Below are 17,502 nucleotides of genomic sequence, written 5' to 3'. Positions count from 1 at the left end.
CCCGGCCGATACTGGTGTCGGTATCGGTGCAACACTACTAATTAGACTGAACACGCTTGGAAGTGTGCGCAATAGGTTTTGAGAAATGCCCTTTGTTGACCGCTTGCATTTGATCTGAAACATTGCTCAATAGCACAATAGCACTTTACCCCTCCACCGCACTACTGCATGGTGGCAGGTTTTAGGATGCATCTTAACTTTTGTACCAGATCTTAACTTTGAATACAATAAAGGACAACCCAGAAGAAAGACAATTATTTGTGTGTCACAGCTCCGTGACTCCCTTAATAGCCTCTTGGTGGCACGTTGCTTTGAGCCACCACATTAAATGTTTTGAAAAAGGCAGCATTTTGCTTTTATTCTTGCAACTGACTCTGTTACCACAACTAGTAGTAGTAACTGCAGCTCCAGTTGTCCCTAACAGGCAATGGGTTGGCAGGAGTAATACACAAACCCACATCTACACACAGTTTAAAATAAGAACTAAAATAGGAATAAGACATGTAGAATTTAGAATACAATCAGAGATTGTCGCTTTGTAGACAGTATCTCTGATACAATGTTGCAGAGATACTATGTATAGGCCTACAATGTATTGCTGATACCATTATCATCACAACTATTGTTGATTAGTTTATCATTATTTACAATAATGCATATTATTATTGCATTGTATGTGCTTGTTTATTTGTCAGAGTGAAGTCCAGTGGAAAATGGCTCTCTGCATGTCGACTGAGGAAGCGATCGAGGGGCTGCAGAACAAGCCCAATGTTGTGGTATGAACACACACCCACACGCGCACGCACACACACACACACACACACATACACACACACACACACACACACACACACACACACACACACACACACACACACACACACACACACACACACACACACACACACACACACACACACACACACTGAGTGAGGAGAGCCAGGTACTGTGTATACAGCTGTAGGACACAGCCATACTCACGTCACTACAGGGTTTTATATTCACATTAAACACAGAGGAGTAGATTTGTTTTTCTGCACATCTAATGGAATCTGTTTATGGCAATCATCTTGGAATAATTTTGGAATAATTTTTCAAGCTTTTACTTCTTACGTATCCATCCCCTTCTGGACGAGACAGGAATATTACATTTTCAAAGCACAACAAGACACAAGATATTTCCCCTCCATCCACAGCAGTCTATTTATTGAGCAAACACTACAGGAGTCAGCAGAGCACAAATGAAGAAGAATCTTTGGTGTTATCTGTTGCTCGGTTATCTGTCCCCAGCCTTGAAGCCAAAATAAATATGGAACGAATGTAGACTAGGGGGCATCAAATGCCCCAACTTTTCCCTAATCCTGCTCTGCTTTTATTTATTTTTCTTTGTTCTAGCATAACTTCCTTGAAAAATCTTTACACACAATCTAAATCACATTTCATCAATGTTAACCCATTGATGCTGGGTGTTGCGTTGCGCAACATTGGCCCTGGCACCCTCCCACACACACTCCCCCCCCCCCCCCCCCCCCCCCCCCCACACACACACACACACTGCCCTACAACCAACCACACCTTCACCCTGTAATAAATAAGTTTACATCTATTCCATAACTTACATAAATAGTAAACATAGGATACATTCATGTCTACATATTAGAGATGCACAGGATCCAAGATCCGGTTCCGGATCCGGCAGGATGTTAAGCAGTGGATCCGGTATCCGGCAATTACCTAAAAATCAGGATGTCGTGCATCTCTACCCTAGGCTTTTCAGTCAGTCTTTCACAACCCCAATCGCTGCATGGAGTGAAAGCCCTTTGGAAGCGGCCATTGCAGGCAGTGTGGCAGTAAGCCAATTAGTCTAAAAAATAGTTTGTGCCAACATAATAAAAAGGGCCCACGTGTGCGAGAAGGCTATGTGTTTCAACCCTTTTGTTGGATCGGGTATCCGGCAGGATCCTAAAAATCAGGGTCCGGTGCATCTCTACTACGTACATATCCACCCTCCCAGTTATTACCCTAGTTTCCATCCCCAACAGTATCAAGACTAGCTACAGAAGTTCATTTTGTCCCACTCAAACTCTCTTATTCCCTGATTATTCAGTAGCTTGATCCTCCTCCCAGAGTTCAGATAGATGTATTCCCCATTTAGTGCACGCTCACCATCCGCTACAATGGCATTCGCCTGACTGATAGTGGCCTGCTCAAAGAGCTCCTGTGGGTTAAGGGGGACATTACCCCCATAATCTTACCTGCCATTTTAATACGTCTTGAGATTTCTGCCCTGTGTTTAACTGTGAGATTGCCATTAGCGAAAAGACTCAAAAACATCACAGCATTGCCAAGAGCCTTCAGCAAAAGATTTAGTAGCCTGGCAGACCAGACTAAATGTGAGATTAAATGTGAATATTTAGTCTTGCCCCGATCAATGAGCCATTGAAAGATTGTTGATGGGAAGAACCCGTTGTTGCCTATGGGGCACCTAAGTCACGCCCTTCTACTTCCGATCTGTGGGGCTGGAGCTCTCAAAATTTTGAATGAGAGTTAATGGAGCGAGTCAAACTAAATCCTCATGTGTTCCGGATTTCACATATGATGGCAGTGAATTTGAAAGGTTTGGATTTGTGTCGTAAGACCACTCATTTTCGACACGCAACAAACGTTATTTTAGCTTTTGTGCAAAACTGTGTTAGAGACTACACGTGCGCCTCGCATATCTGATGTGAACCGAGGCACAGCCAACCCAACCGCTGCATCGCTGCATAAGTGGCTGCACGTCGGATATGCAACGTCTGTTGTGTAGTCCAAATAATTACATATTTTTTGCTCGCATACAACTCAAAAATCGCTTGCCAAGTGAAATCAACAAGCACACCATTGGTTGTTATTAATTCTGAGGCACAGCATATGTGTGATCGACGGGGAAATGCGAGGTGGGTCGGAAAATAGCTTTGATCAGTCCATTACAGCCCAGTCAAAAGTGTTTGCGTTCCCAGCCCCACAAGCCGCCCGGAAGGGGTGGAGACTTGGGTGCCCCATTGCCCAACGCTCTGACCAAAACCCAGCCCAATTTGCATCCAAAGATTCAAAACAAATCTCCTGCATTGTGACTGGTCCGCCAGTTTCAGGGCCTTGGGTGTACATGGGTTCCGGCGGTTGGTAATCAATTGAATGCGTACGCAGCCAGGGATTCCAAAATGCTAGGCGGCAATGTGTTTATCATTTGGAGACAACGTTTAGAAGAGCATACTATCATGTCAGTCGGAATTCTTCGCCATGTGCTCTAAAAGACGCTATATTGTGTTGCAAAGTGTTAGCCAATGCTGACAAGGCGGGGTTTTGCGGTCGGCGGCAGCCTCTGATTGTTTGGAAGCTGCCGTCACTCAAACATCCTCCTCAGGTGTGATTGGTTTGATACAATAAAACTTAATTTAAAAAGCATAGGAATCGATTCTAATGTACTCACCTTAAAGGGGTATGCCACTATTTTGGGGCTTAATACAGTTAAAATCGTTGGCTGGAGTTTATAAAGGTGGTAAAGTGTATTATTTTTCATGTAAGCCCTTGTCTTGCTTTAAGACAAGTGAAAAGAGGGAGCATGTCGCTAAGCTAGTGAAAGTCAATGCATCCATGTAGCATGCTACAATGCTACACGGATACATTGACTTTCACTAGCTTAGCGACATATTCCCTCTTTTAACTTCTCTTAAAGCAAGACAACGCTTAACATGAAAAATAAGACACTTTACCACCTTTATAAACACCAGCCAACGTTTTTAACTGTATTAAGCCCCAAAATAGTGGCATACCCCTTTAAGATAGTTATCCCTGAATGAAGTTGGTAGGCTTCCAGAAACCACATAAACCGCTAGAACATCCAGCCGACTACAAAACAGGTTCTTAGCACGCACTACACTGGTCCAATGGAACTTCCAATGTTAAACACCTAGCCGCCTAGCATTTTGGAATCCCTGGCTGCGCGCGCACTCAACCGTTTACCAAAGTAAAAAAATTATATATTGTCCCAGGCTAGACCCACTCGCAGGCAAAAACAATTTTGGCCGCTCAGCTGGTGGGTGGGGCTATTTACTAGGCTACAGATTTAGGCTTAGCTATTACAATTTTGGTGATATTAAGGATATAACATAGGCTCTGTGCAAAGGAGATTAAGAAGTGAAAGTGCCACAAATTCCTTAGACTGTCCTGAGCAAGACATCATTGCAAATCGTATAATCTGCACTTTCCGAATCTATGAGCAAGTCAATATATACGTTAGCCCCAGGCCTATTTGATTAATTCAATATATCCCCTGGCCTTCGTGATTAACTACTTACTGCCTGTTCTTTCTGTGTATACTAATCTCTATCATGCTATCCTGAGTCAATAATTGTAGTATCTCAGTGGTGAAGAGTGTACATAGGCAACATTTTCATGAAATGTTATTGTTACTGTTATTGTGTCTAAAATGCAGGTCGAGGCTCAATTACAGCAAGGAACAAACTACAGAAGCAACAAAGATGGAGGGAAATCCAAAACTAGTAAGAGTTGTCACACACTCATACACACACACACACACAAACACACACACTTTTTTTTTTTTTTACATTTATGTAAATAGCGGCCCACCAGGGCGGGGCTCACCGGGGCGGGGCTCACCAGGGCGGGGCTCACCAGGGCTGGGCTCACCAGGGCGGGGCCCACCAGGGCGGGGCTCACCGGTGGGTCAGTTCTGCGCCTCTAATTATGAGGGGCCCTTTAAGACAGCCCAAGCAAGCACGCACACCCGCACACACACACACACACACACACACACACACACACACACACACACACACACACGCACGCACGCACGCACGCATACACACATGTCTAATTTTTAGAGCAGTGGTTCTTAACCTCAGCCATTACAGAGATTCCAGGGCGTGTGCGGAATTTTGTTTGTGTTGAGGTTGTGACCAAAATTCTGCTTGCGAACATTATGATTAGACCATATAAAACCAAATTAAGACATGTTTTGGTCCCCATTTGAAGTAAATGGTATTGGTAAAAGGTATTGAGTAATACTTCAAGCAAGAATCGTTGTAATTAACAACTTAACTCATCTTTTTATTTTTAACACATTTTAGATAAAGAAGCTTTCACGTCACAAGCTATTTATCCTGTATTTTTCCTGGAAAAGAAAAACTTTGCCATCCTGCTGTTATTTAGTTAAGGGCGTAATGCAGCAGCGTTACAGTTATAACCGAAGTGAGTCAAGCCATGAGACGAAAGTGCTTAATGTTTCACAGGTGTATAGTAGCACCAGTCATTCTTTCATTCGGAAATTAAACTGTCACATGGATGTGCATCGCTACGACTGAGCGTTAAAGGAGAAAACCGTTTTTTTGACATTGGGCCCTTGATTTCACATTATTACATCATGTTCTAGTGATCCATGGTAGTTTTTTGTCATTTGGAGCCCTCCCGAAGATATTCGGTTTTGTCATATCCAAGTAACGTCTTCCTTTGGGCAACAAGTTGAAGGCACAAACTAAATTGTTCATATTTATACAAATTAAACTGTCACATGGATGTGCATCGCTACGACTGAGCGTTAAGACAAATCATAAGTTGTACTGGTGCAACAGGCTCATGCTGGTCCTAAATATTAGTCTTACAGTAACAAACACCACTTTAGCAGTTACGACCTTAGCAATTTGGTGCAACCGGCCCCAGCTGTTTACAACTGAACTCATTGTGTAACATGACCCATGTGAAAGAGATTTTTTTTAATTAACATGATGGAGAAACATATACATGTAAGAATGTAAATTTTACATTTCTGTTTTTACAGAAAAGGCCCACCATTGCCAACTTTCTGGGAAAAGTTTCTCACGGGCAGGAGAAAAATCATACTACTGTCTAGACTGTGGGAAAACTTTCTCAGAGTCGGGAGCTCTCAAACAACACCAACGTATTCACACAGGGGAAAGACCTTACAAATGCCATCACTGTGGGAAAAGTTTCTCACGTGCAGACTCTCTCAGGAAACACCAGCGTATTCACACAGGGGAGAGGCCATATTACTGTCAACTCTGTGGGAAAAGTTTCTCACAGGCAGCAAATCTCCAACAACACCAACGTGTTCACACAGGGGAGAGGCCATACAAATGCCAACTCTGTGGGAAAAGTTTCTCACAGGCAGGATATCTCCGACAACACCAACGCATTCACACAGGGGAGAGGCCATACGGCTGTCAACAATGTGGTAAAGCTTTCTCAGGGTCAGATTCTCTCAGACGACACCAACGCATTCACACAGGGGAGAAACCATACTATTGTCAACTCTGTGGGAAAAGTTTCACAGTGGCATCAACTCTCAGACAACACCAGCGTATTCACACAGGAGACAACCATCACAACTGCAAACTCTGTGGGAAAACTTTTTCACGGGCAGAAAATCTCAGACAACACCAACGTATTCACACAGGGGAGAGGCCATACAACTGCCAACTTTGTGGGAAAACGTTCTCACGGGCAGTATATCTGAAGAACCACCAACTCATTCACACTGGCGACAAACCTCACCATTGCCATCTCTGTGGGAAAAGTTTCTCATGGGCAGTAACTCTCAGACGACACCAGCTAACTCACACAGGAGAAAAAACATACTACTGTCAAGACTGTGGGAAAACTTTCTCAGAGTCGGGAGCTCTCAAAATACACCAGCGTATTCACACAGGGGAGAGGCCATACAAATGCCAACTCTGTGGGGAAAGTTTCTCACAGTCAGGATATCTGAGGAGCCACCAAGTTATTCACACTGGCGACAAACCTCACCATTGCCATCTCTGTGGGAAAAGTTTCTCACAGGCAGGATATCTCAGACGACACCAGCTAACTCACACAGGTGAAAAATCATACTACTGTCGAGACTGTGGGAAAACTTTCTCAGAGTCAGGAGCTCTCAAAAAACACCAGCGTATTCACACAGGGGAGAGACCTTACAAATGCCATCACTGTGGGAAAAGTTTCTCATGTGCAGACTCTCTCAGGAAACACCAGCGTATTCACACAGGGGAGAGACCTTACAAATGCCATCACTGTGGGAAAAGTTTCTCATGTGCAGACTCTCTCAGGAAACACCAGCGTATTCACACAGGGGAGAGGCCATATTACTGTCAACTCTGTGGGAAAAGCTTCTCCCAGGCAGGACATCTCAGGGGACACCAACTTATTCACACAGGGGAGAGGCCATATTACTGTCAACTCTGTGGGAAAAGTTTCTCACAGGCAGGACATCTCAGACGACACCAGCTAACTCACACAGGAAACCTTTCTCACAAGCAGTAAATCTGAAGAACCACCAACTTATTCACACTGGGCGGAATTCTCCCACCCGCATAAGTAAAAAAAGCGCTGAACAGCGCCTCCAAGCTGACTCAAGTCAGTGATTAAGCGGGGCTTATGCAGGATATGACCAGTTGCGCACTTTGGGTGGGGCCAAGCCAAAATCAGGGTGTTTCTCATGTAAATCAATCCTAAGCGTATTCTCCCATCCACTTACAAACCATTTCCTTTACGCGCATCGAAGGGCTATAGTAAGGTCAAGCGCCACTATGAGGTAAAATGTAATATTGCATTTGATGCTCGCTTGGCATTTTGAGCATGTTATACGGTAGGCCTATGCTATGCTGATGTTTCTTACCGTCAGCGTGGGTCCAAATCGAAATTCATTCACTGTTCCACATATTAACTGCGACAAAATATGACCAGCTGCCCAGAGCATGTTCTCATATCGAAGAACTTCCAAACAAAAGCAATTAGTTAATTAATCAGTTTGAGGATTATCATCTTGTGCCCACGGACGGTAACCAAAACCAAAAACACCTCGTTGCAACATGCGCAAATTGACAAGGCACGGCAGACTAAAGACTGACGCTCCAGTCGTCCAAACAACCACCCAAAGTTCAAAAAGAACCTTCACCATTTTTTTACTATGTTGTAGTCAGGTTAAGTAAGGGGTTTTTATTGCAACTCCTAACCTTTTGCGATTTATTGGAACTCGTGCATATGTGATGAAGCCTATTAAACTTTCTGAACTGATGCCCGACATACAAAGCCACGACCTAATGAGGTAGGCTACAGGTTGTCCTATCTGTTTTTGTACGACACAAAATATTTCCTGAATCTCATTATAGCTAAACGTAAAAAGGTAGGCCTACATATCAGAGCATGTCTTTGGCCTCAGCTGCGTGTTTAAATACTGGCTTGGTGTTGCATGCCCATGCATGCCCAATTAATTCCCATGTCTGCGACAGAATATAAATCTCCGTTTTTTTTTCATGACGATCGATTTCCTTCTTCAGCATGCATGTATGTGTCATATGCTGACGGACAGCTGAGATCCACATATTTCCAATGATATTAATGTCACGTTACTGTACAGAGAAGTGGAGAAGCGCTTTTAAAAGTCAGTAAATACAATGTGGCTGTTACTGTGGAAATGCAGAGGCAAAGATCAGCATTTTAAATCAGTTTTTAATTTCCAGACTTGTCTAGGCAACCCACCAAACTCCATTTTTCACCAAACGTTTCATCATGTTTATTATTTCAACCAACCTGTTGCGCACCAAAATGCTCAGTGCCAAAGGTACACATTGCGTTTCCATCTGATTATCTCACCTCCACTACTCGCCTTGTGCTTGTGAAAATGAGCTGAGGTTAGATTTTGAGATGCTTTTGCATGAGGACTTTTGGCACGTGGTTCTAAATTCAAAGTTTAAGTTCAGTTTTGGATCTCAATGGACTGCCGAGGTTTTCACATGGTTGATCTGAAAATCCATGCTCAGTGGTTTCTTTGAAACCACAACTGATGAAGTCGGGGAAGGCTCATCCCCCCATTCAGCATATATCACGCCCATGTTGGGCTACGCGCTGTTTTTCGGAGTTAAGCGCGAGGGGTGTGGTAATATTTCAGAGGGGAGAATGCGCGTAGGATCAAAGCGCGTAAAAAGTGCGTGCGTAAAACCGACTTAAGTGGAGATGGGAGAATTCCGCCCACTGGCGACAAACCTCACCATTGCCATGTGTGTGGGAAAGGTTTCTCAAAAGCAACATATCTCAGACAATACCAATGCGTTCACACAGGCGAAAAACCGTATAGCTGTCATGAGTGTGGTGAAACTTTCTCATGGGCACAATCTCTCAGGCAACACCAGCATATTCACACAGGAGACAACCCATACAGCTGTGATCACTGTGGGAAAAGTTTCACACACCAAAGAAATCTCAGACAACACAAACTCATTCACACAGGTGACAAACCATATGACTGCCATGAGTCTGGGGAAAGTTCTCACGAGCAGAACATCTCAGAAAACACCAGCTCCAGTGTCACCAATGTAATCACACAGTAGATATATAAACCATGAAGCAGTAAAAGCCTTTATATGGAGAGATAAAGAGAGATATCATAATAACACAATGATAAAGTGCACATGGCGGTGCTACACATGGAATAAGCATTATCTTTTTAACCAATTACTACCATTTGTAAACTTCCCGAAGGCCAGCATTTGTCTTTCAGAATATTAGACTCCTAGCTCCTATTGAAAAGACCAGGCTTGGTAAAACTTAAGAAATAATTAACAATACAATTATGCAGCTTCACACATAGCCATTGTGACAGAAGATCGTCTAGTCTTTTTTTCTTATTGGACTATGGGTCAGAAATCCAATTTTGTAAGCTCATTGGAGGTAGTGAGTGGCATCTTCATTTTTGCTTAAATAAACGACTGACGACCTATTACGTAAATAAACCACTGACGACCAATTACAGTCATTCTCAATTGGTTTTGTACATTTCTCGAATCTCTCTCGCAATTTGCAAAACATAATATTCATTCTTACAACAGCTTTAACAAATGGCAAAACACCATGGATGACCTGCAAAACCAAGTCTCTTGCTCAAAACCCTTGGTTTGTCTTTCAAAACCAAGTTTTTGTGTCAATGAACGTGTCAGTGCCAGCAGAATGGTTAGTCATTGTGTGATAGTGTATGGACAAGCTAGTCAAATCGATTAGTCATGTTGTCAATTGACTAGTACACTCTTGAGGATCTTTTCTGAAGTGAAGTGTTGTTTAGATTGGATGGGAAATGTTGTAACTTCGACTTTATATTACATTGATCAGATGAAATTGTACTAGATATACATTCAGAGTATGAACTATTTATTGACAGGTTTTCTCATTGCAAAATAGAAAAAATAGCCAACTTGGTTGAGGAGTCAAAATGCGCCCTCAACCAACCCTTTTCGCTTGACTTGCTGGACCATGTGAAAAAAATAATATAGACCTGTAAAGCAAAAGACTTTTGAAACAATACACTGATACTGTATAAAGTGCACCTACTGTCTTGTGAAATTCTAGGGAAAGATTGTAATTTAGCTTGGAGCGTAATTATAAAGGGCACATGAGGCATAGAATAATGTAAGGCAGTACAGTGCCTATTGTTGTTTTGCATGCTTGTTTTCTCTTTCCCTTCTACTGCCTTTGATTAGAGAGAGTCAATATTTACCTGCGAGCAATTTACCAATTCAGATCACATTTATAGACAAAAATCCAATGGCAATTATACAGTCCTTAACACATTATGACAGCTTGGTAAATCATTTTGCATGTCAAGACTTAAACTATGACCTAGGGCCTAAATGTTTCAGGGGGTGAGATAGTTTTGTGCATTCAGTGACAAAGCTTTTTGAGTGATATGGCAAAAGCAATTGATAATGTACGAAAAAACTGAGAATTATGCACAACCATTGCATGGTGGACAAAAGCATTTGCTATATGCTAAAACCTATGAAAAATGATTTTATCATGTGCACAGGTAACGGCAGGAAGTGACAATTGAACAAAAAGTTTTGAGAATTATTATTATGTTGTGAGAAATATACAAAACCAATTGAGAAAAACTGTATTCCCAATTTGGCTGTTTCCACCCTCTTTGATGTATTTTTTAAAAAGCTATTCCGCTGAGTGATGTCACCCAATACAAAGTCAATGGGGCAAAATGCGGCTACTGCGTTTCATCTAATGCAGTGGTTCCCAACCTTTTTCTTAAGGGACCCATGTTTTTACTATTGTAAGATTTGGTGACCCAACCACGCAAGCGCCCGCACGAGACGGAGTCACAAGATGCCCTCCATTTCCTGCGAAAACTTATTTTAGTTATTTTATTCCTCAATTCGTCTTTGGTCAAATATAGAATAAATGTTTAATGTAGCACTTACAATTTGTTGCGTCTATGCATTTATTAGTTAGGGGGGTGTTTTGCAAGTCTATGATCAACAAACGCATATTGAAGGAATGGTTTAAAGGGACACTGTGTGATATTTTTAGTTGTTTATTTCCAGAATTCATGCTGCCCATTCACTAATGTTACCTTTTTCATGAATACTTACCACCAGCATCAAATTCTAAGTAATCATTATGACTGGAAAAATATCACTTTTCATACATGAAAAGGGGGATCTTCTCCATGGTCCGCCATTTTGAATATCCAAAAATAGCCATTTTTAGCTGCAAAAATGACTGTACTTGGACCATACCAGAAGATATTTGTTTAATACTTAGTAAACTTTAATGTAAAGATCAAATTTGGCAATAGCCAACCCAGTTTCAATGAGCAGCATAGTTGCAGTACCTTTTTTGACCATTTCCTGCACAGTGTCCCTTTAAAGCCTGCACATTAAACAAGCGTCTGACCTGGGAACAGGACAACCAAATGACCAGATAAAGATACAGATTCTAACTGAATAAAATGCCTCACTACATAGGAAGCCTGTTGTAATACTTAGGACATATTTCAGATTTGAGTCTGTGATTGTATATACATTTGGTGTTTCAAATGACCTCTTTGTTTGCTTAGTGAAAATGGGGAATTTAACACAATATTTTTTTTATGTTTCTGTCGCTCACTACACTATGCTGAGACCCTCACTCACGCTTTTGTAACCTCCAGATTAGATTATTGCAATACCCTACTCACTGGTCTCCCTACTAAATTGATTAACCGTCTTCAATACATTCAAAACTCAGCAACTTACACACACCAGACCCTGGCATGACATTACCCCTATCCTCTATCAATTACACTGGCTTCCTATCCATTCACGTATCCATTTCAAAATTCTCCTCCGTGTATACAAGGCCCAGCACAACCTTGCACCCTCCTACTCCACAAGTCTCCTCACCCCATACAATCCCACCCGCACACTACGCTCCACTGACTCACTCCTCCTTACAGTTCCCTCCACACACCTGTGCACCATGGGCGACAGGGCATTTAGTGTTGTTGGCCCCAAACTCTGAAATGCTCTCCCACTCTGACTTCGACAGTGTTCTACACTGTCCACTTTCAAAACTCAGCTGAAGACACACCTTTTCACTTCTGCTTTTAAATTTCACTGACAGGCACTTCATCTTAATTATCAGTTTATTTTCTATTTTACATATTTAATCTTTTTTTCCCCTCATTTTTATTTTATTTCCAATTTGCATTCTACTTCCTTTTGTTATTTTAAAACATTTTTATTGTACTATATTTTCTTTATTTTATTTTTGCATTTTTAATTACTCTCATTACTCTCCTATTGTTAATTCACTGAAGCTTTGTTATATTTTCCCTATTGTTATGTATTTGTTTTGTAAAGTGTCCTTGGGTATTTTGAAATTATTATTATTATTACACTAAATTAAAATGTTGCTGGACATATTCATTATTTTTTTCCCCATTTAATTTTCATTAAATGTGTGTAATGTTTCATGTGACTTCTAAGTATCTATAAAATAAACAAATTGTCTTTATCTACTTTACACATGAACTGCCTTGTACAGTATCTTTTCTTTTTCCTTAAAATTTAAGAGGGTGGGTTTTTGAACATTCTATAAAAAGAATGTGTTCTATATCAATGCAAGATTCTAAAATTCCAAATTGTAATGAATGACAGAACTTTCACTGCCCGAACATTCCGTCACACCGGTGTGACGGTACACTCTTAAAGGTAAAACTTATGTTCTTCTGTCAAATATGATCACATTGTATGTTTCCACTACCACCACTGAATTGTCTCCTACATCTCCAACTGTAAGAAAGTAAACTATTTTCCTGATCATCATCAACTTTCAAATCTCAACCTCCCAAGCCCCTGAATTGTGAATAACAGCTCACACTTTGCTAAAGCAGTAAAACATACTGTAATTCCCTCTCAAGTCGAAAATGACGAAACCAAGTTGCTCTTAAAGTTACGGGCTTTAATAGGGAGGGAAAGTAATCTCATCGCCCCCTGCTGGCAACGTTCCAACCCCCTGCAACAAATGAATGTTTTTTTTCTGTGAAAAATTACATCTCGGCCCTGACGACGAAGTAGAAGTAGTGGCAGTCATATTATGGGCATGTTGGCCCGTTTATCGAACCAGGTGGTAAAATGTTCGGTTTTTCACTGATCTGAGCTGATTTTAATATTCTTTAAAAAGCTAATACAGAACTACACTGACTGGCATGTGTGGCTTGTTTACTCCATGTAATTAGCATAGCCAAATTAGCATAGCCAAACATGAGCCAGAGAGGTGGTTACTCGTCACCACAGAAGCCATCATATCTACTAGAGAATTTAAAACCATACCAAAATGATCGCGTGTATATATGTGTAATAAGAAGACAATGTGGAACTCATAGGATTACAAGAATGTGAAGATATGCGAAGAACTTGCGTTCGTTCGCGTTCATTTGTTTCTCTGTGTTGTCAACGAGGCGCGAAGCACAGCATGCTGGGAGCTGTAGTCCGTTTCCGACCAGATTGGCACAATTTCTATTTTTCTTGAAAGGGCAAAAAATGACTTGAGATTTTCACAGGTAGTAGTTCATGCTATTGTGTACGCTGAAAAATGTGTCTGGTGTTATAGTTCCAAGTCATATCTTTGTGGGATTTTTTTAAAAACTTGTCTATGGGAGTTTCAATAGGATCATCCTGGTGTTTGGAACGTAACCGCTAGGATCGCTGTTTTCCACTTTCCCTCCCAATGACACAAAAGCTTCAGTGATGCCACGGATGCCGTGAGAACTGTTAAGACAAACAGACAGAAAAGCAAAATAAAATACATTATCTCCGTATAAAGACATCAAAGGAAACAACGCGACCATACAAGCATGACTCAACAGAAATCTTTCACAACGTTACATCTCTTCAGTCAAAAACAATTACAGTCACAGAAAACACAAAATATACCTCATTGGCCGCTTTCCCTTGAGAGACAATTAGGTTCTTCTTTCAGTCCTTTATGCACTAAGCACTTTATTCAGTCTTCTTTTTATCATCGCTGGTTCTTAGGCAGAGGAAACCGCGAGGTGTCTGCCTGCCAGTAGCTTGGTCCAGAATCTTCTAATCAACAGGTAGCATCTCTCAAAAGTAACACCCCGTCAACCCGCGGCTGCAAACTTTGGTTCCCCCCTTAATTAAGATATGTTCCCCCATATCAGAGCAAACAATATACATGAAATATATGAAATTATGCTTTTAATATTAAACCTTTATTACTAGAAATGTATATATTTATGAACTCAAATATTTTAACTTAATATTTATTAATCTATTATTTATTTATTTATTCTGACTTCGATGGCAGCTACACTCCCACCAAATCACTTGTGATTTCACTCAAACCTTACAAAACTAAGTTAGCGCTGGATGACAAGACACATTGCAAGGAAAATGTGGCAGCATCACTCGGCTTCAATCAGGGTCACCGTCTTATGGATCGGTCTCTCCAAGTAGACAGCCTTCCCGGTGCGTTTCCCTTCCTTGTCCAAGGTCGAGTCACCGATCAGCAGTTGCAGTTTCCTTACGCAACCATCTTCTGCAGGATAGACCTTTGTGACCTTGGCCAACTTCCACTCTGTTCTTGAGGCAGTGTCATCTTTGACAATCACTATGTCATTGACCTGAGCGTTCCTGCGCTTACGTTGCCATTTCTGACGTGGTTGTAAGTTCAGCAGGTATTCTTTGCACCATCTGGACCAAAACTCGTTGGCTAAGTATTGGACCTTGCGCCACCTCTTCCGGAGGTAGAGGTCTTCTCTTTCAAACTTTCCAGGTGGTGGAAGAATGATCGAGGACTTCATTGTCAGTATATGGTTAGGTGACAGAGGCTGTGGTCCCGTAGGATCGTTCAGTAAGTGAGCTGTTAATGGTCGACTGTTGATGATCGCCATTACTTCATAGAAGTATGTCCTCAATGATGGAGTATCCAGTCGATTGGAGGACTGATCCAGGATAGACGTCAGCACACTTCTTATTGTCCGAATCTGCCTTTCCCAGGCACCGCCCATGTGGCTTGCAGATGGCGGATTCATGACAAACTCACAGCCTAGTATCTTCAGGCGTTCTTGATCCATCTCCTTCAAGGCCTCTACGAACTCACGCCTAGCACCGACGAAATTGGTGCCTTGATCGCAGCGGAGTTGTCGAACATTGCCACGTATGGCTATGAAGGCACGGAGAGCGATGATGAAAAAGTCTGTGGTCATCTCTTCAAGAAGCTCTATGTGCACTGCACGAGAGCATAAGCACGTAAACAGCAGGCCGTAGCGCTTTGACTCCTTCCGTCCGTCCTTAACGTAGAACGGTCCGAAACAGTCAATTCCGCAATACGTGAATGGAGGTGTTTCTTCCAGGCGGTCGCGCGGCAAGTCTGCCATTTGCTGATTCTCTGTAGACCTTCTAAATCTTCTGCACTTGATACACTTGTTGATGCAGGATGAGACTGCATTACTGCATCCGAGTATCCAAAATCCATTGGCTCGTAGCTCGTTGACTGTTATGCCACGTCCTTGATGTTGCACTTGTTGATGATAATGCCGTATAAGCAGTCTTGTTACGTGACCTTTGGCAGGTAAAACAGCTGGATGCTTGATGTGATGGTGCAAATCAGCATGCGTCAGCCGACCTCCCACCCTAAGGGTTCAGGTTGTAGAGCTTACTGGTCTTAATGAGCTCCTTCCCATGTTGGAGAGTTTGGATTTCTTCCGCGAAGGCTTCTCTCTGAACAAGACTAATGATGGTAGCCTCCGCGTCGCTCCTTTCCACCAGACTTGAAGCTTCATTTGTTCTTGAGATTGAACCTTTCAGCTCCTTGGCAAGTCGCAGGAGACGAGCAATGGCCTTGACCAATCTTGTCCAGCAGGAGAACTTAAGGAAGCGATCCAGCAGTGAAGCTTGTGCAGCTGAAACCTTGTGTACCACAACGTTGCGTACTTCAGGGTCTTCTGCTGCTACATCTTCCACCTCAACATTTCCACTGGGAAGTTCTTCACTCCAGAGAAAGTCAGGACCAGAGAACCAGTTGGAGGCAATGAGATCCTTTGCCCGCAGGCCTCTCGATGCATGATCGGCGGGGTTATCTTCTGAGCTCACATGTCTCCACTGATCTGGTCTGGTGCTGTCTTTAATCCGTTGGATGCGATTTGCCACAAACACGTGGAATCGTCTTGCATCGTTGTTCACGGAATCGTCTTGCATCGTTGTTCACGTATCCAAGGACGACCTTTGAGTCTGTCCAAAAGACTTCTTGAGCGTCTATTTCTAGTTCCTTTCTTAGCATGTCACTCATGCGTACAGCTACGACTGCTGCCGATAGCTCGAGTCTTGGCACAGTTGTGACTTTAGTGGGGGCCACTCTGGATTTGCCCATCACTAAGGAGCAGTGAATTTGTCCTGTTTCACTGATTACCCGCAGGTAAGTACTTTCTCCATATCCCAGGACGCTCGCATCGGAGAAGTAATGGAGTTTGTATCTTTGGACTTGCTTGAACTCTGATGGGAGATAGCATCGCTGAATCTTGACGTCTGCCAGGTTCTTCAAGTCCAGGAGCCAGGACTCCCACCGTGGTTTCAGATCGTCAGGTAGCGGATCATCCCATCCGACCTTGTCGCGGCACATCTGCTGTAGTATTTGCTTCCCGATCAGAATAAAGGGAGCGACGAAGCCTAAGGGGTCGAAGATGGAGGCCACAGTCGACAACACTCCTCTTCTAGAAAGTGGGCGCTCGTCCACCACCACTCTTAAGTTGAAGTGGTCTGATGTGACGCACCATTTCACACCTAGCGCTCTCTCCATCTGGGGTTCACCCAGAGCCAGGTCTTGACTTCTTGACGAATCTGCACACTCTTCTTTCGGGAGGGATGCAAGCACCTCTTGGGAATTGGAAACGAACTTGTGGATGCGCAACCTTCCAGAGCTGCAGAGCTGTCTGGCTTCAGCAACCAACTTTATGGCTTCTTCCGGCGTTGAGACAGTTATCAGGCCATCGTCGACGTAAAAGTTCTTGTCGACAAAGTTAATTGTTGCTTCACTGAATTGACCTCGTCCTTGTGCAGTGACGTGCTTGAGGCCATAGTTCGCACAGCCAGGTGAGGAGGCTGCACCGAATAGGTGCACTTTCATTCGGTACACTGATGGCTC

General features: G+C 42.6%; 1 protein-coding gene across 1 annotated transcript; it reads left to right on the top strand.

Moving 5' to 3' along the window:
- Positions 1-5,222: 5,222 nt before the first annotated feature.
- Positions 5,223-7,335, top strand: LOC134459611 (zinc finger protein 420-like). Its single transcript, XM_063211959.1, has 3 exons — positions 5,223-5,250; positions 5,837-6,556; positions 6,641-7,335. Exons 1-3 carry the CDS (start codon positions 5,223-5,225, stop codon positions 7,333-7,335), a joined length of 1,443 nt encoding a protein of 480 aa, XP_063068029.1.
- The last annotated feature ends 10,167 nt before the right edge of the window (positions 7,336-17,502 follow it).

The sequence above is a fragment of the Engraulis encrasicolus genome, chromosome 12 (assembly GCF_034702125.1).
Source record: "Engraulis encrasicolus isolate BLACKSEA-1 chromosome 12, IST_EnEncr_1.0, whole genome shotgun sequence".
Lineage (NCBI taxonomy): Eukaryota > Metazoa > Chordata > Actinopteri > Clupeiformes > Engraulidae > Engraulis > Engraulis encrasicolus.
This window is presented reverse-complemented; position numbering and strand designations above follow the sequence as displayed.

Excerpts from the sequence above, each read along its gene's own strand:
- LOC134459611 (XM_063211959.1), top strand. The coding sequence starts at position 5,223 with ATGCAGCAGCGTTACAGTTATAACCGAA. Across the intron at positions 5,251-5,836 it reads GCGTTACAGTTATAACCGAA|AAAAGGCCCACCATTGCCAA; the intron begins GTGAGTCAAGCC and ends CTGTTTTTACAG. Across the intron at positions 6,557-6,640 it reads CCACCAACTCATTCACACTG|GAGAAAAAACATACTACTGT; the intron begins GCGACAAACCTC and ends TAACTCACACAG.